The sequence below is a fragment of the Aphelocoma coerulescens genome, chromosome 5 (genome assembly GCF_041296385.1).
Source record: "Aphelocoma coerulescens isolate FSJ_1873_10779 chromosome 5, UR_Acoe_1.0, whole genome shotgun sequence".
NCBI lineage: Eukaryota > Metazoa > Chordata > Aves > Passeriformes > Corvidae > Aphelocoma > Aphelocoma coerulescens.
The window spans coordinates 1351755-1372399 of NC_091019.1; the positions used below are offsets into that span (position 1 = coordinate 1351755).

The 20645-nt window shown below is 48.9% G+C and overlaps 1 protein-coding gene across 2 annotated transcripts; it reads left to right on the forward strand.

Moving 5' to 3' along the window:
• The first annotated feature begins 410 nt into the window (after positions 1-410).
• Positions 411-19738, forward strand: DEAF1 (DEAF1 transcription factor). Of its 2 annotated transcripts, XM_069016164.1 has the most exons (14): positions 411-631; positions 1403-1500; positions 1857-1986; positions 2841-2987; positions 3780-3919; positions 4536-4601; positions 5480-5606; positions 7501-7629; positions 8378-8506; positions 8605-8721; positions 10277-10527; positions 16192-16257; positions 17970-18059; positions 19064-19738. In XM_069016164.1, the coding sequence occupies exons 1-14, from the start codon at positions 412-414 to the stop codon at positions 19166-19168; spliced, it is 1815 nt and encodes a 604-aa protein (XP_068872265.1). In that variant the 5' UTR covers position 411; the 3' UTR covers positions 19169-19738. The 2 variants fall into 2 exon arrangements, with proteins under 2 accessions (XP_068872265.1, XP_068872264.1); XM_069016163.1 differs by lacking the exon at positions 8605-8721 and having other exon boundaries at positions 412-631.
• The last annotated feature ends 907 nt before the right edge of the window (positions 19739-20645 follow it).

A 20645-nucleotide genomic window follows, 5' to 3' on the forward strand; every position in this document is an offset into this window, starting at 1 on the left:
ACATCGGCGCTCCTCGCTACCCCCTTCGGCAGAGATCGGAAACGGCTCGAGCGCGCTCGGGACTCTTCGCCTCGCCGGGCCGCACCGCTCGGGGACTCGGCCGCGTTCGGGCGGGCTCGGGTCTCACCCGATCCGTCAGGTACCGCTTCGGGCCGCGCCGCGCGGACTCGACCGCGCCCCATTGGCCAGCCGGCAGGGAGCGCGCGCGCCGGCCGCCTTCGCAAGGGGCCCGAGCGGCTCGGGCCGCTTCGGGCCTCATCGGAAGTCGGTCGGAAGGCCCCGAACCGGCTCGTCAGCGCTCGGGCATACTCGGCGCCGCTCGGCTCGCCGGCCCCCCCCGCCTGCAGGGCCCCCCTCAGGCACGCCCGGGGGGGGGCGGCGGGGCGGGCTCGGCCACCCCCGGCCCCGCGCATGGAGCACAGCGACGGCGACCCGGCCGCCGGACAGCTCGGCTTGCCTGCGGGCCCCGGGCAGCAGCAGGAGCCACCGCAGGCAGCGGAGGGGGAGGCGGAGCCCGAGGAGGAGGAGGAGGAGGCGGTAACGGTGATGGCGGCAGACGCCGAGCACATCGAGATGGGAGCACCGCCAATGCCAAGCGCCGACGAGGCCGCCGCCGCCGCTGCCTTCGCAGGTCAGGGCGGGCAGCGCTCCCTCAGCCCGCCCGGGGCTCCCCCAGCCCGGCCTCCTGCCCCCACACAGCCCCCGGGGCTCGGGCTGGGACCTCGAGCTCCCTCAGGGAGCGCTCCCACCCCCTCACCGAATCCCACACTCCGCCCCTTCACACACAGTAAAGGGCGGGAGCCGCCCCGTGCACCTGAGCCACACGGCCCCGTGTCCCGGGTCACGCAGGCCGGTGCAGCCCAGCTGCGGTGCCACAGAGTCCAGAGCCCGGCGCCCGCCCGGCTGGCTCCGGAGTTATTCTTTCACCCTCGCCCCACGTGAAAACCCAGAGATTCGAGCCAGTCCAAGCGCTGAACACCACAGAAACGCTGGACTGTACATTTGGGCAGTTCTTAACTGGACGGAGTGCACAGGTCATGGCACCATTGGAATTAATACGTGACAGAGGCAGTCAGTTGTTCAATTTATCCTGATGTTTGCCAGTTGCCCCTATTTAAATAAAAGCACCACAGCTCAGAGTATCCCTAGTATAGGTGCAATACTTATTTTTCCCTTAGTTCATCACATGCTGATAGTGACTGCCCTGGTTTCAAGGAGGTTAAAGCCTGTTGAACTCAGAGATGAAAAAAAATTAGAATGATTGTGTTCATAACAAAGGTGCCATGAAAAATAAAATTAATTTCGACTAGGAAGGAAGAAGGAATTTTTTGTCGTTGTTCAGCTGTTCATCAGGCTCTCTGCATGCAGTAGAACATTAAATTAATCCTGTTTTACATTCCAGAAGTCACCACAGTGACAGTAGCCAACGTGGGGGCCTCTGCAGACAATGTTTTCACCACATCTGTGGCCAATGCAGCTTCAATTTCAGGACATGTGTTGGTAAGTCCGTCCTTTCATTTGAGGGCCTTGACAAAGTTTCTCAGGTAAATGAAGAGCTGTAGTAAGGTCAAAGACTTGTTTTCATTGTAATATCCAGGCTTTAAGCCACAAACCCATTAGCTGGGGGACGTACAGGGGTTTTATTCCTAGCTTTTTCACCTTTCCACCCCCACGTACTCATTTTGTAACAGAACTGATGGCCTGGAACATGAAATCTTTGAATTTGCTTGTCTGAACACTCAAAAATTAACCTAATAACTGCCATACTGATTGGAGTTTTGGGGTACCTGTGGGTTATTGAAATCTATTTGTGTTGAAGTATTTTAATCAATTTAAACTCTTTATTTCTTCTGTAGTCCGGGAGAACAGCCCTCCAAATTGGTGACAGCTTGAACCCTGAAAAAGCCACTCTGATAGTGGTGCACACGGATGGCAGCATCGTCGAAACCACCGGGATCAAGGGGCCTTCGGCACCTCTCACACCAGGTATAAGACAGTCTGCTTGTGGTGGGTCACTCTCCCGGAGGGGTGGGTTCTTCTCCACTCTAATTGTCTTTCTAGAATCTAAAAATATGTGCATAATATTATAATGATAGTTTGCCCCCTCTTAAAACCATAAAGTTTTTCAGGTTGGAAAGGACCTTTAAGATGCCAAGTCCTCACACAGTATTTTGTGTTTTTCGTGGGAATACAAGAATGCTTGTTATTTTAAAAATTTTTTTCCTGTCAGAAATGTGTTTAATTTCCTAATTCTTTGCCCTAATCCTGGCAAAGAAGCTGCTTGAAAAACCTTGCCTTGCTACTGGGCTTTCTACACCCATCCCACCCCCAAGGGCACACGAATCATTTTAACATGGATAATAAAAATCCGAGTGTCCCAGTTCTGCACGTGTTCTTTCCAAGGCTCCTGGAGCACATTTTCATGTGCATTGAGGGCACTGGCTGATACTTCAGTGTCTCTATCGGTGAGGTTTTGTTCAGGGCTGCCTGGCAGTTTCCTTGCTGCCCACAAGATGGCACAGCAAACCTTCAGTGCTCTAAAACTCCCCACAGGATGTGCTCTGGGAAGGAGAATCTCCAGCCAGCTCCTTACGCCATGGCTTACAGGTGGTGTAAGGATCAGGTCACAATCTCAGCATGCATTCCCTATTAGAGCCTGTTTCCTCAGGTCCTCTTTGCTTAATTACCAGCCCTTCTCAGATCGTTCAGGCTGCTCCATTGTGGCGGGGGGGTTCCAGCTGCTCCAGTCAACCCCTTGGCATATCACCCAGCCGAGCATGGGATGGAACAGCCACTCTGCCTTTTGGTTGCTGTCACCTTTCTTTTCTCTTTTCTCCAAGGACCACAGTCTCCTCCTACCCCTTTGACAGCTGTCCAGGGGAAAAGTGGAACCAAGTACAACTGGGACCCGTCTGTGTATGAGAACGAGCTCCCGGTGCGGTGTCGGAATATCAGTGGCATTCTGTACAAGAACAGGCTCGGCTCAGGTAACTGCCACCCAGGCTGAGGAGTGGCACAGCTCCTTCTGTACTCTTCTTTTAATCAGGCTACTCTTAAGGGCTGATCATGAGAGAAAAAAAGCCAAGAAATTTCCAAGCCAGCCCAGTGCCTTTTGATATTATTGTTTCCTTTTGTTTTGCTTTTTCTTCAGAGGCTTTTAAACTTTTTCTTAAACCTGCAAATATCCAGGCTGCCATGCAGTGTCTCTCCTCAGTAACAGGCCGACTCCTCTAATTTTTGTCTCATGAGTAGACTTGTGTTTCTGCAAAGCTCTGAAGAATCCCTGCTGGAATGCAAATAGAGAGTTTGTCTCTTCACGGGGCTCCTGAGCTCCTCCTCTTGTCTTTTATCCCTGTGGGGAAGCTGGGGAAGCAGCAGCAGAAATTGCCAGCCAGCTTGGCTGCCCAGTGCAGTGCTTGCTTCGTGGACAGAAAGTTTTCTTCAACACAAAAAAGATCAGAAATTCAAGTGCAAATTGAGGAAAGACTTAAATTTGTGGTGTTTATCCAATAAAGACTTCTCTTTCAAGTGGAGGAGTAATTTTTATAGCCTTTTGAGGCCCAGAGTTGGAGCTCTCACCATGCCCAGTCATTGTCACAGCCATGATAATAAACTGACATAGTTATCTCAGAGAAATGGGAAGCAGCCAATGGGCAGATTTGGTGGTTCTTACAGATTAACTGCTATTTTGTCCAGCAATTTCCATATTTTCTTCTTCAGGGAAGTGGCAAAATTATCCTTAACCTGGACTAACAGCGTGTTTTGGTGCTTTACTTCAGGGGGCCGTGGCAGGTGCATTAAGCAAGGGGACAACTGGTACAGCCCCACGGAGTTTGAAGCCATGGCGGGGCGAGCCAGCAGCAAGGACTGGAAGAGGAGCATCCGCTATGCCGGGCGGCCCCTGCAGTGCCTTATCCACGTAAGGTTAAGTTTGCTCCCTCCTTTCTGCGGGAGGAGCAGCTGGAGCCAGGTGCTGATGGCACCGGAGCAGCGCTCGGTTTGGTTGAGAGTCAGTGACGTAGGGGAATTGTTTTCAGTGTGTCTCAAATAGCGCACTGGGAATCTTGCTTATACTGGAAAGGGTTTCTGCAGGGTGAAGCCCAGCCTTGAGCTGTGCCACAGGAATTGAGCTCTCACCCATGATACTGTAATTCAGTAATGTGATCTCCTTCAGTGTCTTTGCCTGACACATACTCTTCACTTTCACCATCCATTATTTGGGTCCTTTATTTGAGTCTCCTGGAGAACTTGGCATTTCCACTAGACTGACAGTCAATTTCTGTTTGGGCAGAAATCAAGTCTCAAATTCATATTTCCTGGCATTTGGGTGTGGAAAAGGTTTGGTTTTCCTTTGCTCTCCTCTGACCCTCTCACCCCATTGCTCTGGTGTGGTGAACTGGCCTCTCTGTTACTGTACAGCATCCAGGAGGGAATAGGTACCACTATGGGAGCCATCCACATTTTTTAGCAGGATCAAGGTGTGCTCTCGGTGATTTTGGTGACTCTCATGCTGAACTGGTCACTTCTGATTCCAGGATGGGATTTTAAATCCCCACGCTGCCTCGTGTACTTGTGCCGCTTGCTGTGATGACATGACACTGGTGAGTGGGGGGCTTTACATCCATTACTTTAGGAACTAATTATTTTTGTTGGAAAAATTAACCAGTCAAGCTGCCGCAGCCCTTGGGCGAGCAGGTAATGGGTGTCCTGGGAATTGAGTGCCCTGACACGTGAGTGTCTCTGCCCCATGGAGAAAGGAGATAAGGAACTGCTGGCATTATTGTAGGACAGCCTCAGTAAAACTGGATCATACTGCTTTTTTCTTATTTTTTTTCTCCTAATTAATATATTTATGCAAAATGCCTTTTGGGGATGTCAATGCTATTTGTGATTTTTCACTCAAATTTCACAATGTTTTGAGTTGGAAAAATATTTTTGTAAAGAAGTAACATTATAATCTTATGACAGATCAATATTTTCATCTTAAAACTGCTTAGTTGATCTGGGGTTTGGTTTTTTTGCTAGTTTGTTTCAAAAATGAGGTTTAAGTCCTGAAAGCAGAAGACTTTAGCTTGAGCTGGTGCTTCGCCTTTCTTTTCTGCTAAGAACTGACTGACGTGCTTGTTTTCTAGCCTGGAACTTCTTCCTCTCTTCTCCTCCCTCCTTTTCTCTTTCCACCATTTTGGCCAGCAGCTGATTATCTGCCCAGTTCTACTCCTTAAATAATAGTGGGAAGAGGTTGAATTTGTGCCTCTTCAAATGGAGGGAGCCGAGTTTAACTTTTTTTTTTCCAAAGTTCTTTTTGTTTGGAAAACTTTTAGGTGTTTTGGTCAATTGTTGCAAACCACACATCATCCATAGGGATCCGTGCTGCTGTTCCTGGAAAGATGAGAGTAAACCCAAAGTCTTCAAAGAGGTGCCTCAGCTGATGCCTTCTCCTTTTTTCTTTTCATTTTCTTTCCGGTGTTGTTCTGCCCAGAGCGGCCCTATACGACTCTTTGTGCCATATAAAAGGCGGAAAAAAGAAAATGAAATACCTGCAACTCCAGTGAAGAAGAATTGCTCCAAAAACATCACTCTGCTTCCAGCCACTGCTGCAACTACGTGTAGGTTCTTTTCTCCTGGTAAAAATTGCTCCCTTTCTTTGGAGAGTTGCCCCACTCGGTGTTTTATGTCTGTTAGTGGCCCCTTGGAACTGTCCAACTGAGAAAAATGTCCTTTTTTTTGGTCACATTTTTTTCATTAGATGGTTTTATTCGCTCAGTGTCACTTCCTATTTTACAGAAAGTAGCACAGTGTTGCCACATTTGGACACAAGTTGAATAGGAAAAAGTGCAGCTCTAGACTTCCAGGAAACTCAGGTTTAAGCATCATGACATGTTTGTGCAGTGAACAGTAGGTTTCATATTTTGTGCTGAGAGAGGTTTGGATTATGTCCTATGCCTGGAAGTGTTCAAGGCCAGGATGGACGGGGCTTGGAGCAACCTGGTTTAGTAGAAGGTGCCCCTGCCCATGGCAGGGTGGTGGAAAGAGATGACCTTAAGGTCCCTTCCAAGCCCAAGCATTCCAGGATTGTATGGTTATAGTCTATGATTATATTGCCCCCTGTACCAGCTCTCAGTGGGGGGAGAGCTACGGAGTCCTGGCCTGGATCCATAGTGGATTTCAGGTAGATTTTTCACAAATAACAATTGGGAAATTTCCTGCTGGAATTAGATTTTGGGGAAGGCTGGCCCTTCTCTGCTCTGCAGAAATCCCCATTCCATCCCCTGAGCTTCTTTGTGTCCCTTAGAAACGGGAGCAAGGTTTTTGCTATTCCTTGCAATACGTAGAAACAACATCTGGAAGCAGCTGGAACGAAACCCCCAGCCTGAAAGTCGTTAATGAAGGAGGCAGAAGGTGATGCTTTGATCTGCACATCCCTCTCCAACATTCAGCACGCACTTTGTTACTTACTGGTTTGATTGGCAAACCGTCTGTGTGAGAACAGGAATTAATTGGCAAGCTGATCCAGCTCACACATCCCCCGTCACATCCATGTGTCCTCCTGCTCTCGGCACACTGGCATCATTTGGACAGTAACAGTACAAAGTGAGTTGAGGAGGAAGCAACAGAAATCTAAAAAAAGAACAAAAACCATAAGATGAGATCATCAGCAGCAGTAGGAGGAGAAACACGCAAGGATTCTGCAGAGTTGTTTTGTGGCTTTGGGTTTTTTAGGCCCCAAATAGGTTTAATCTGTATTGGTTTGTTCTGTGAGGTGCTGTGAGGCTGCTCATTCTCTCATGCTGGCACTGGGAGAGAGAACTTCTTGTTTTGGTGGCCACATATTTCACCAGCCAGGAATTTGTAGCTACAGTATTTTAAAATTTAATTTTTGTGTGCCACAGAATCAGCCCATCACCAATTAATGGTACCACTTAAATAATCCTCTCTAAAAAGGGTTTTAAACGTTCTGAAGCCACTGAGGTGTAGTCATCCAGAAGGATTTTGTGCCCTGTTCCTTGCATTGGCCAAGTACATTCTATCACTTTGTGTAGATAAACAGCTAAAATTGTTCTGGAATGTCATGGAAGTAGCAGTAGTCCACAGGTTGTTATGTTGATTTAAGTAGCAACAATCATTCTTGCTAAAATTGTCATAAAGCAGCCAGAAACTGATGGGGTGTGTGGCCTCACTGAACCTTTATGGGAGGTGCTAAGTTATGGTTTGTAAAATAACTGAAAAGGTGGTGATTTGGGAGGGGTTAGGTTGTAAATTAACGTTTTGGCCTCGTGCCCCCAGAGCCTTGGAAGGACAGTAGAGCCTTCAGAAGCCCTTTGGGGCTTTTATTCCTGTTTCCAACCACACTGGTCACAGGCGTGATCCAAACTGGGTTATCCCAGGCTGGTGGTCTGTGAGTACCCTGAGCTTGGATGGTGCAGCACCGGGATAGCAACAGCTGGATGGGTGTGTCCTCCATGCTGAGTGTTAATTATGAAAGTGCTTTAATGTTTCCAGTCACCGTGACTCCCTCTGGACAGATCACAACCTCCGGGGCACTGACCTTCGACCGGGCGTCCACCGTGGAGGCCACGGCCATCATCTCGGAGAGCCCGGCACAGGGGGATGTTTTCACTGGAGCCACTGGTAAGAGCTGAGGTGTCTCCCAGACAGCCATGGGGAGGAGGAAAAGAGGGTTGGATGCCCACTGCTGTAGGAAGGAACATTTTGAATGCAACACAAAGGATTTATTTCTCAAGGGAGACACTCTGTAAGGCACCGTCCTTCCTGTGGAATCATTTCAGCAGCTTGAAATCCTAGCAGTTGCACCAAAGGAGAAACTTTGCCCAGGTGTGGCCGCTGCTAGTGTTCACCTCTGCTGAGTTCCTGGGATTTATGTTCATCTCTGTAATTTATTTTTCTTTACTCCTCATTTAACCTAAAATACTACCAAAAAAAAAAAAAATCCCGTACTAGGTGAGGGTTGAAACAGAGTGAAAAATGCCAGGAAAAATCAAACAAAATATAAATGCATGACATATATTTCAGTTCTCTCAGTCTGAGTCATGCTTTGGGTTGTGAGCTCTCCTGGGGGAATGATCCTGTTCCGAGAACTGGAGTTTGGAGCCCTGTGATGATCATGGATATTTCAATGTGTGGGAGGGAACCAAGGAACCTGTGGCTGTAAACGTGAAAGCAGAGCATGGTGGAGCCAGAACCAGGCTTCCTTGCTTGCTGACTGTGAGAGATCATGCTGCTGTTTCACATTTCCAACCTTTGGGAATTACCACAGAGTGAGGAACTTGTATAAAATGTAAAGAAATGGGGGTGAAAGCAGCATAAGAACCACCCGCCAGGTGTGTTAGTGATTCCCAAGGCCCTTGTTCTCCTGCAGTTCAGGACACCAACGTCCAGCAGCCTTGCCGAGTGTCTCATCCAGAGCCTCACTATCCCAGTTACCAGGACAACTGCCAGATCTCACCTTTCCCTGAGGCTGCACTGCCAACATCTCATCCAAAAATCGGTATGTTTGCTCTCACTGTGCTTGAATTTCCTCACATCTTTCTCAGCAAAGGGCAGATTAGGGCAGAAAATTAAACTTTGCTCTATTTTGCTTTTGAGTTTTACAGTTACTAAGATTTGGACAAGCAGGTTTCCGCTCTGTGGGAAGTTTGTCACTCTTTATTGGGAACTTTGATTTGTTGGTTCTGCCGGAGGCAGCTGCTGTGATTCTGCATTGTGAGTCATCTTGCATTCCCTGCCTTTCCTAAAGTTCTTGCTTCCAGGCTTTTGTCCTCTTTGGGCACTGTGGCCGAACATTTATTTAGTGTTTGGTCTGAGGAGAATGAACCCTTTTAAAATCATGTCATAGAAGCTTTTCTAGACATCCTCACATGCCTTTATGACTCCAGTGGTGCATGCTGGAGGTACTTTTGGGCAGGTTTGGTGTCAGTTTTCAATCCCCTCTGTATGACCTTTATTTATTTATTTGGACCAGCACAGGATGTTCCCGGTCTCCAGAGACAGATCTTCTTCTGTTAAGACTTAGTCAGATCTTGATGTTACTAATTAAACATTGATTATTTTTTCACCGGTGAATACTTTCGCTTGCCTGAGGTGCTTGTGCCAAAATGAGGAATCGGAAGTAATTCCTGTTTGATATGTTATCAAATTGCATGCAGGGATAAATATTGTGCTGGAAATGGAGAGTGGGAAAGGCTCTTGTGCAAACAGAGGCTGATAAAAAAGACCGGTTTATCTCATACTCATATCTAAGTGCAAATAGTTCGACGCCACTTGTGTGCAAATTCATTAAAATTACTGTTTTAATTAAGGACATTTTGAGGTAAGAAGTCTGCACAGCCCTGAAGCTGGTGGTACCTTCTTTTTACTGGTAAAGAATTCAGTGAGGAATGTCGAGGTCAGTGTTGGTAGATGTGAATGTCTTGGACTGAGGTTTATGGCAGATGGTATTTATTGCATTTTGGAAACGTAAAGCCAGATAACATTTCTTCCCGGAATGTTACCTAAGCTGAGCTTACACTGTGTATAGTGGAGTTCCTGGGTCTGCATTTAATTTCCTCATAGCTTGATCTCCCAGTGTACATGCACATCTAATATGAAAAGTAGCTGCTTCAGTGACACAGCAACTGCTGGGTTATTAAAGGGCTTCCCAACCCATGGTTTTGGGAAGTGCATCTTTGGAATACACTCACTTGGAGGTAATGGTGACTGTTTGGGGTTAAGTCCAGTGTCTGGCCAGGGTTATGTAAAGGTCAGAATTCAGGAAGCACAGATGTGGATCAGTGCCTGAGTTTTGTGGTTCAAAACATGAGAACTGACATCTGGGTAGGAACATCAGGATGTTTCTGTAAAGTATTGGGTCACTGAGTGACTTACTCTAACCTTACCTAGCCATGGCTGAGGGAAATGTTGTTGGCAGTGGTGGAGGAGTTCCTGGGAATGCCGCTTTCACTGCATCATGGTGCTTCTCCACAATAGTGCTGGGAGGTGTTAACTGTTCCCAGAGCATCCAGGTCAGGAGGAGGCGTTCTTGTCCTGTGGTTTGAGAGTGCCCATGGGCTTGTTCTGCACAGACCTGCACTTGATGTTGCAGAAGGAATGATCTGTTTAGCAAAAAAAACTTTCCTGGATTGGAAATTTTGCAAACGATGTTATAAAAAAGAAACCAAACAACACAGAAAAACCCAAAACCCAACTCCCCGCACCCCTCTCTTTATGGAAAGGAAATGCCCTAACTGTCTATATATTCTCTTTTGTTCCTTACATCCAGTGTTGACCTCTCTGCCTGCCCTGGCAGTGCCCCCCACGACGCCCACCAAAGCCATGTCGCCGTCGGTGGTGAACGGGCTGGAGGTGACGGAGCAGCGGAGCTGGCTCTACCTGGAGGAGATGGTCAATTCCCTGCTCAGCACAGCACAGCAGCTGAAGACTCTGATTGAGCAGGCCAAGCAGGCCAGCTCCTCCTTCCGCGAGGCCGCTGTCACACAGGCCAAGATCCAGGCTGATGTGGAGAGGAAAGAGGTAACTGTGCCACAGGGGCTGAGGGGGCTCAGCCATGGGCACCTTTGGGGCTGAATTGGTGAGCAGAGCAATTCCTGGCTGAAGCAGTGGTATTGGAAATTGTTTCTCCAAGCCTTGAGAGCAGTGTTAGCAAGAGAGATCTTCCCAAGTTATTTGTATCATGGGGAAAGGAATAGAGTGCTCTGGGATTCCAGGAGCTGTGGGCAGCAGGCTGGTTGTACAGACTGTTTGGTGTCACGATCCTGAGCTCTTCCATCAGCTGTCCATAAATTTATGGGATGTGGGCACTGAGTCCTGGTCTGAGAAAGCTGATGAGTGTTCAGCAGTGCAGTGGCTGCTGTCAGGTGAGCCTGTTGTAGGCTTTCGATGGGATATATGGAACAGCTTATCCCAGAGTTTATGGGGAAGTGTTCTGTCCCAGTGTAAAAGAGGGAGTCAGGGAGGAGTCGTCTTGACAGACTTCTCCGACAAAAATAAAGTACAAATGCGACAATATTATATCTGAGAACCGTTTATTCATAAAGAAAGGTAAGTGTCCTACCGAAGTGGGATGGAAAAGAGAGCAGAGAGGGGAAAAGAGAGATGGAGAAAGAAACAGAAGACAGGGACAGCGTTACCACAAGAACCCCGGCGCTCTGTCAGGGTCAGCTCAGCAGGCGGAGCGTGCGAGCTGCAATCCGCAGCGAGCCCCCGCGGTCGGGGACGACCTTCAAGCGGTGGCAGCGGCAGCAGGAGCAGCAGCAGCAGCAGCAGCAGCAGCAGCAGCAGCAGCAGCAGCAGCAGCAGGAGCAGCGTGCCTCTGGCGTCGGCTCAAGCTGCCTTGCGCGGCTCTTGTGAGCGGCTGGCGGCGGCTGCGACTGCGGGCTCGGCTGGGTGCAGGCGGCGGCGACAGGCTGGTCGCTACGGGCTAGTGCTGCGGCGGGCAGCGCAGGAACCACGGCGGAGGTGGCTGGCTGCGGCGGCACCCGCTCGGTCGGGGAGGCAGCGGAGCACGAGGTCGCCACGGCAACGAGCTGGTTCGCGGAAACGGTGAAGCAGGGCAAAGCAGGTATGGGCAGGGAAGCAGGACCACAGGAAAGAAAACGCGAGGGGAGGGAAAGAAGGGCCAAGCTGACCCTCCGAGCGAGCCCCTGAGCCCTCCAAGAAACCCAAAGCTCCCCGGTGTGTCGCAGTTAGCTGCTTTTATGTGCTAAGGCTCCTCTCACAGCCCGATTTCCCGGGCATTTTTTCGCGGGCATCCGGGCATTTGCCCTACCGGCAGGTGGGGGGGTTGTTCACAGCCCCATCGTGGAAACCTTCTCTGCCCTGATGGGCTGCCACGCGAAGCTGCCTCTTGAACAGGGTTGCCAGAACGTGTCCAGCCCCTGTAGGAATCCTTCACCTCATGTGTAGCATATGTTGAGGCATAAACAAAAATCAGACGGATCCCTCTCAGGAAAAAAAGCAGTAACGTTTAGAGGTGTCTTGCTGAGAACTGTGCAAGCAAAGCTGATCTCACACGAGTCCTGTGGTAGGACTGGCAGGCTGCCTGGTCTCACAGGAGCCCTGGCTGGTTCCCATATTCTCTCTCTTGTGGATGGGGATTACCCACGACGACTGCCCTCTTCTCGCTGCTTTTCTTCTCTGTAGCTGATGCACAGTAGGGATCTTGGATCCTTCTGACCACCAGCTCATGTATGCACCCAAGTATGGCTCCATACTGAATGTGCTCTCCCTCTCCCACAGATCCACAGCTGCCTCTTTGATATTCTTTGCCACGTTGGCTCTGCTAAACTCTCCCATACGCTGCATCCTTGATGTGCAGGTGTGTGATATGTTGGGAGTGTAATCCTTCCCTGCCTTCCTCCTGCAGAACAGGTGCCAGTGCTGCTGCCCGGGTTTGGGCTGACTGCTGCTGGAAAGCTCCACAGAGTGTGGGACACTGAAACATTGGAAGCTTTGGCACAGTTCAGAGATAAACATCTGCTTTCATTTAACTTCACTCTGCTCTTTTTCCAGTCTGTGTGCATCTTCCCTTGTGTTTATCCTCAGAGTGGTTTCTGGAATGGTTGTTCAATCCCTTCTCCACACCCCCTGATCCAAAGCCAGCTCTCTTTGATGTTCTTCTAGTTACTTCTTGTCCTGGGAATGGGAGTTAAAATCCCTCCTGTGTATGGATTAAAGCTAACTTGACATGGGAAGGATGAGCACGTGATTGTTTCCAGAGAAAACCCCTTGCCCAGGAACTACTGCATCCCCAGTTACAGCACTTGTGTCTCATCATTCTCAGTGTGTAATGGGGATCTGCACACTTGTGCATTTTGGTAAAACTGTGTGCTCATGGGGATATTTTATCATCCAGACAATTCTCAGCTGTGCTGGCTCCTGGAACCATCTGGGCAGTATCACAAGTAGCTATTTCTGAATTAATTCCTGCTTGTGAATTCCACATTTGGACAAAACTCTGTGTTCCTGGATACAGGGAAGCAATTACACTATAGGTCAAAGAAGTGGTTCGCTGCTTCTGTGTTGGTCAAAGGGCCTTTCCCAAATTCCTAGTGGTTTGTAACATGAGTCTCTTTCCTACTCTGACTATGCATGTGGTCCCATGGCTTTTTGGGCAGTTAAAGTGTATGAGAGACGGGGGGGGGGGGGGGGGTCTTCCTGCCCTTAAGGTAGGGGATTTTTTCCTGAACCAGTTTAATACAAAGGAAACTGGTGCTTTCTCACCACTTTGTGTTTGTTCCACTGACAGCACTTCCGAGGGTGAGCAAACAGGGGGCACCTTTCCTGGTGGTGTCGTGTCAGAGCTGCAGAGCAAGGCTGGACCACAGATGAGATGATAACAGAGATGCAGACTCAGCTCTTCCTGGAAGAGTGACTTAGTACAGAGCAGGATTGTAGAGACCTGATAGAAACAAGCTGGTTCCCAAGTGGATACACAAACTTAGGTGCCTTGTTGTATGTTACACATCACTCACTATAATGTGTTTCGGTATGATATTTATTATTTGATGTGCTTTGGAGTCATTAAATATCACAAATGAGCTGTCCTGCTCCCATAGAGCAGCAGTTCGGTTGCCTTAGCTTTAAATAGCAGGAGCTGTGCTCTATGCTGGGCTGTGTTGGTACTTGTGGGACTCACACAGCTCTGAAGTGTGTCTGACAGGAGGGTTTTGCACTCTACCTCCCTACTCATAGGATCTCAGCCCTGTGTCAGGGGCTGGGGACATCCTTATCCCTTCTGAAGGAACTGTTCCAAGTGCTGGAGCTAAAGGCTTCACCAGCAGGGAGGTGTTTTAGCACATAATTTAGTATTTTGGCAGTTCTGACATGCACTCAGTTGCTCTCTTTGCACTTCTTAATTTCTGTAAATTTGTTCAAGGGTCATGGTTTGTTGGGCAAATTTCAAGACTGAGGACCTCCTTCAAATTTTATTTCCATCTTTCCCACAAGTCATTTTGATGCCCCTGGGTAAGTCCTTAGCCTCACTGTGCCTCAGATGAAAATAACACTTCCTTCCCAGACAGCTCGTGTGCAAGTTTGCAAAGTGTTAGGATTCTCTGAGTAAGGTTACATTTGTGTTACTTAGAAGTCCTGGGGAGCGACATCCTGAAAGAAAAGCAAACCGTGAGCCCTCCAGCACCGTGTTATATGTATGAACTTCCAAAATGTGTCATGATATTGCAAAAATTTGAAATGTTGAGATATTTACAAGTTTTTTCCGAATTGCAGCATTTTGTGTGGGATTAGTTAAATACAACTGCTTTGGTAGAATCTCATGTGGCTGTTAAGAAACGGTTCTTGAGTATCATTAGTAATTATAATTAGGTTGTAGCTGAGTATGTGATCCTTAGGTTAATATGTCCATGTTGGATTTACTGCATTTTTTTTGGTAAGGGAAAGACATTTAGGAATTCAGGGTGAGTGGGGTAACAAAGGCTCGGTGTCTCTTGCAATGGATATTTGACATTTGCAGATCAGGCCCAAAATGAAGAGTTCAAGGACAGGACTGACATGTGTTGGTGTGCTTGGGCAGTGTAATTTTTTTGAGTGTGCATTAATCCATTGTTTATATCAGATAAACTTTAGGATGGGGAGATTACACATGCTCACCAAATTCTGTGCCAGCACTGCTGGGGGATAATAAAGATATTCAGGAGCTGTGTTAAATGGATTTTCTGTATAAATTGAAGAGAATCAGTGTTGAAATCTGACAAGTGTTTTAATTGGAATATCCCTCTGTAAAGCAGGGATGCTTCCAGAGCCCTGCTCATTTGAAAGCAAGGTGGAAAATTAAATCAGCAAACAGCTGGGGCATCAGAATGCTTATTTAGAAGGATTAAACCAGTTCAGGACTGGAGAGTATGAAATTAATCTAAAAAGGGTTGGACAGTTAAGAAATATGTCTCTGGTCAGCAAACAGTGCCTTGTGTACTCCAAACTAGCAAGTGATACTCTTGGGAATTGGAGGTTCTGGGTTTTGTGGAGCTGTTTTTGTGAGAGATCTGAATGTGTCTGGCTCGTTTCTCTCTCTTGTCGCATCTTTTCCTTCTCCATGGTTGGTGCATGGCTGGAATTGCCATGTCAAATAGGGCAGAACCAAATCACACCCCTGGCAGGCCGCAGCAAGAGGTTTCCCTGCCTCCGCCTCCATCTGCCTGCATTTTTTTAACTTAATTTCTGTCATGGTTATATAAAGGTTTTGAAGGTTGTGGTTTCACAGGAGAATAAATACTGTGCTCTCAGGTCATACACTTGTAAATTAAGCCTTTTATCTCCTTATGGGTTGAGTGAACTCCTGGATGAACCTGCTTGGCCTGGAGGATGGGGTTCAGCTTTTTTCGGACTTTTTAACTGTTCCAAATACATTTAAGCCAGGGTTAGCACATAATTAATTTGGGACTGTGTTTGGATGTTGTTGGTTTGGGACTCCTGTCCCCCACTGTTGAGTGTATTGCTGCTGCAACAGGTACAGCAGCACCTGGCTGGGCTTGAGCTGGTGTGATGTGACTCTGCCAGGCAGCCAGAGTGGGCCCAAAGCAGGCTGTGAACATCACCTCCAGAGAAGTGATGGAGTCACAACTTGTTCTACAGCCCTCTCTTCTGTTGCAAGGAGGAGTAATGGTTATGGTTAGTGCTGTTCCTAAAGTCTTAGGTGTGTTAATTTTGTCAGGGTTTTTTTCCCCCTAATCCCATCTGTTGGGCTGTGCCTTCCCTCCAGACTCCTTTGCCTCTTAGTGGATTAGGATCACTGGACTTCACCCAAAATTTGTCCCCGGAATGTGCCACTTGTCCTTGCTACCTTGGCGTTTTCCTCATGTTTCCTGTGCCAATTTCCCAGTTCCCATGTTGGGGGGGGGTTGCAGTTAAACCCCCCATTTTAAGGACAAGTTTGTGGCTGGATGGAGTGGGAAGCTGGGCTTGGAGGACATGCTGTACTGAACTGGCAATTTGTGACCTCAGGCCGTTTTCTCAACCAGTTCCTTGCCCTGTCTCCGCACCAGGTGACAGTGTCCCTCTCCTAGAAGGGAGGAGTGAGGGGCCACCCTGTCCTCTTGCAACTGCAGTGTGGGGCTGGGCAGACACAGCTCAGCGTGGGGACCCTCCATCCCAGTGCCCTTTCCAACCCCTCACATCATGCTCTGGCTGGGAAATGACACGTCTGGTGTGTTCTCCTTGCAGCAATACCAGAGCCAGTTATTCCAACAAACAGAGGATGTGGACGGGAAGACAGAAATCATCATCAAGGTAGGCTGGGGATGTCTGGTGTTGTGAAGAGCCTTTTGGTCTTTGTCTCAGTCCATTTAAAGACACAGAGGTTTTGTCATTGCTATGGAATCCTGTGCTCTGTGTCTGGCCTTCTGGCAAGGGATCTGAGCCCTTCCTAGTAGGGCCAGTGCTCCAAGCAGTGTCTCCCCTTTCCCACACAGTTTTCTATGCTCCTTCACTGTCACCTGGCCAGGTTCATCAGTCTCCCTCACCTCTGAGTGGTGGTGCTGCAGCTCTGGTGGGTGGCTGTCACAGAGCTGCAACAGGAAGAGAACTTGCTTCCTTTCTGTCCTGTCAGCTGGTTTTCATAACTCCACAATTTCCTCTGGCTTTTGGAATGGGAGTTAGTTCTGGACCCATGACTGAAGCCCTTAGAGCTGTGTTGCTCAGTTCTCTTTCAGATCTTCAGGTACAACCATGCCCCGTGTATTTTCCACATTTTCCAGTAGCTGTACAGGTTACAAACAGCCCCAGTCAAGTGTCCCCTCAGGGCAGGCTTTGCAAGTCCCAAATCACAGCTTTAAGCCGTTTTTGGTGTCCCAAATCCCCAGCTGCACATCAGGAGCACAAGCACAGTTCAGTCTCACCAGCTGTTCACTTCAGGTACATGGAAAGGTGTGAGAGGGGGTGTTAATCAGAGCACTGATTTTTGGGGTGGTTGTGCTCAAAGAGAGAAGGAGCCTGGGGGAACTCAAGAGCCCAGGATACTTTCACAGCCCAGCAACGCTTCCTGTCACTGCTGCTGACGTGCTAATGAATTGTCAGGAGTTTAATGAGCTGGAAGTGGAATGCTCTGTGAAGTGCTTATTTTGGTGGCAGTTCAATGCTGTTTCCACCTAAATACACAGGTTATGTTAATTGATGTCACCAAGATAAGATGAAAGCGATAGACACAAAAACATCCCTTAAAGAGCAGGTGTGGTTTTTCACCTGTGTATCCTATTTTGCCTTGCTTTTGGATTTAAATCCTTGCTCCTGTTAGAGCCTTCTTAATTTGACTCCTGTTTCCCTCTTGGTACACTCCTTACATAGTCATAACCGGGAAAGGACCAAGGAACATATCCATAGGAGCAGATCCCTTTTTCCTCTCTAAAACGGGGGGAAAATTACCTAAAGGTCCCATCCGTATTCCTAGTCTGTTGTCCTTCCTCAGTCTCTCTCTCTCAGATGTACACAAGCTTATAAACCCAACAAAAGCACCAAAGAAATCTGCCTTTAAACCTTTAAATTTGGGATAAACTCAGAGCTTGTGTGTCAACAGCCTGTGCACAGCCTGTGCACAGCCTGACATGTCTGGTTGGGATACACCCGACTCCTGCAGTTACCTGGCTGATGGATACCTGACCTATCTGGAGGGAGGTTTGCCTGGGGTGATGGAGATGGATTTCCATGACCACTCAGTGTTCACCCACAGTTTTGGAGAGCTTCCTTCCCAACAGAAAGGAAAACAGAGGTGCATTCCATTTTCCAAAGTGATCCCTGCTAAAAGAGCAAGGAGAGTGGGTCTCTGAGGGTGTATCCAGAGGCTGTTGGGCCTGTTTGTTGTGGGTTGGTGTGCTGAGGGTATTTTGGAAAACGGGAGCTTTTCCCACTGCTCTGGCATTCCAGCCGGTCACAGCACCTCCGTTGCACCTCGGTGACGCCCCTGGTTTGTCTCTGTGTGACACGTCCCTCTCCATCCCTTCCCACAGCAATCCTGCGTCAACTGCGGTCGGGAGGCCACCAACGAGTGCACAGGATGCCACAAAGTCAACTACTGCTCCACGTTCTGCCAGCGGAAGGTATCAGCCTGCTTGTGACTTGGGATTCAGTTCCCTGGACAGGGCTGCGTGACCTTGGGGACAGCCAGGCAGCTCAGGCTGTCACCTGATGGGTGTCAGCACGGAGGGAGGAACGGGCAGCACAGCCATCCAGTCAGAGCAGAACCTTGTGTGGGTCAGGCATTCCAAACCCACCCTGCCAGTGCGATCACCAGCAAGGCTGTAGTGATGGGGCAGGTCTGCAAGTCAGGACAGGGTTAAAAGGGTAGAGAAGGTCCCCAGGTTTGTAGACACCTTCCCAAAGGTGATGCAAAAAGTCCGAGTAACAGCAGAAATGAAGCATGGACGCCTCACTGGGAACTGCGGGGAGCTGGGAGCGCTTTTACAGCCCCTTCCTGCTGCGTCCTGGTGAGCTGCTTCCTTCCTTCCCTGCTGCTCCTGCCATGGTACCAAGGACATAGTTCTCCTTTCCATTATTTGTGATGGCTGCAGGTGATACAGTGGGACAGACTCTACAATTGTGAACTTGGGAGGTGGGAACGGGTGTGAAGTACAGTGGAGGAAGCTGCTGTGTGTCACATTTCAGACCAGTTCCTTACAGTGACCCTTGGCCCCTGCTTGCAGAGAAGGATGGCCAGTTACAGCTCTGCTGGGTGGTTCAGCTGAGTCAGCTGTCCTGAATTCAGTCAGTTCCAGGAGGAATCTGTTCTTCTCCTAGCTGAGCTAAGATCCTGGCACAGCACTGTCCTTCAGGAGCGCTGAGTGTCATGAGCTGCCTTCCAGGAGAGGCTTTAAGTCAAGGTTCTGACTCAGTAAATTTTCCACCTGGCACTGATATCCTGTTTGTGTGGAGATGGCAGCATTCTGCTTAGTCCGATTCCACCTCTTATACTAATCCAGTGCGTGGCTCCTTTGCCCTCCATCACTGGTCTGGTTTGTGGAGAGAAAGTGCTTCTCACACAGTGAGGGCCCTTCTCCAAGGGCCTGTTCTGCTCACAGCCTTTCCCTCTGCTCTCCTGTGGCAGGACTGGAAGGACCACCAGCACATCTGTGGCCAGTCGGCCACGGTGACGGTGCAAGGGGATGAGGTGCACGTCCCAGACAATGTCATGGAGAAGGTCACCGTGTGAGGGCTCTACCTCTGCAGCTGTTCGTGGACACACGGGGCCGGCTGGATCGGCGACCGGCAGGAACGGTCTCTCCTGTGCCAACAGCACTCTCCTCACTAGCAGACTCATTTTTCATTGACTTTTTGATACTGTGACAGCATTTGTCTACTCCCAATCCCCTTCCAAAGCTTTGGATAATACAGACTGTGAAAACTTCGTTTGGAACCCTTTCCCTTCCGTCCCAGCCCCGACTGGCTTTGGGAGGCTTTGCCTTTGCCTGACTGGATCCTCCACCATGTGGATTACAGCAGTCTCCTCATCTCTCTTGAGATGGATCAAAAGCAGGTGCTGCAAGATCTGCCAGTGCTTCCTTCTGCCAGGGCCTCCCTACCTCTTGTTAGAGAAACGAATCTTTGTTTGGTTTATTTAATTGCCTTGACAAAGTCAGTACAAGTTCTTAGTTCGGCATTGAAAGGAATTTTGTTTTCCTTGTGTTCCGTCTGTGCTGGGCAAATTTGGAACACACTGGAGCTTCTCCACTTAAATATAGTTGAAAAATAACATGTTGTTAAATAAAATGCAGTGAAAGCATGAGTGTGCCCAGCAGTTCCCTTTAATTCCCAGGGCAGCACTTTGGGGTACAGGTAACTGCACAGGTGGGTGCACCAACAGGTACACATGTGTCTGTACTCCCTGTCTACCTGGGAGGTGTTTTCTCCACAGGGAAGCACAGCCTTATTCCACGGCGTGCCTGGAATGTCACTCACAGCATCCAGCTGACCAGAATCAGATGGGATCAAGCCCAAGGTGAGCACACATGGATATGGGGCTGTCCTGTCCTGACTGTAGGAGCTGCTAATGAGAGATGTGCTGACCATTAGGGAGTTACTTGCCTTGTTCACTGCAAACGTGTCTCCCATGGAGGGAGGGAGGTGACGGGGCTCCCGCAGTCGGTGGCAGGTGGTGAGTGTCGCTTCCTGGCTGTTCCCTGGGAAAAGTTATTCCTCATAAGGCAGAGCTGAGCAGGCCTGGGGGGCAGCACTGTGGTGCCACTGAGGGCGAGGAGCTGGTGGCCACAGCGTGCAGCTCCTCCAGAAGGAACTGTGCTTCCAGTGAAAGCCAAGCAGGAACTGAGGCAGGATGGGAACAGAAATTATCTGTGATACTCCTGGGAAGGAAACAACAGGCAACTCCTTCCATCCCTATAGCAAAATGCTCACTCCTGCTTCCCAAAGCGTTACTTGAGCATTGGCAATGGTTTCTGCTCACAGTTAAATGCTGATTGCCTGTTGTCTAGAACGTGGAGACAGTTAATTGAGAAGACAATCTTAATTGAGCCCACAGTAACACAGCTCATTTACAAGGTTTCTTGCATCCTGCATTCGGATGCAGCAAAGACAGCTCCAAAACAGCACCTCTGGAGTGCTAAAGCTGCACTTCCAGCGTCAAGTGCAGCTTCTGGTTGGAAATTATTCCTGTTGCTTCACTCCCCAGAGCC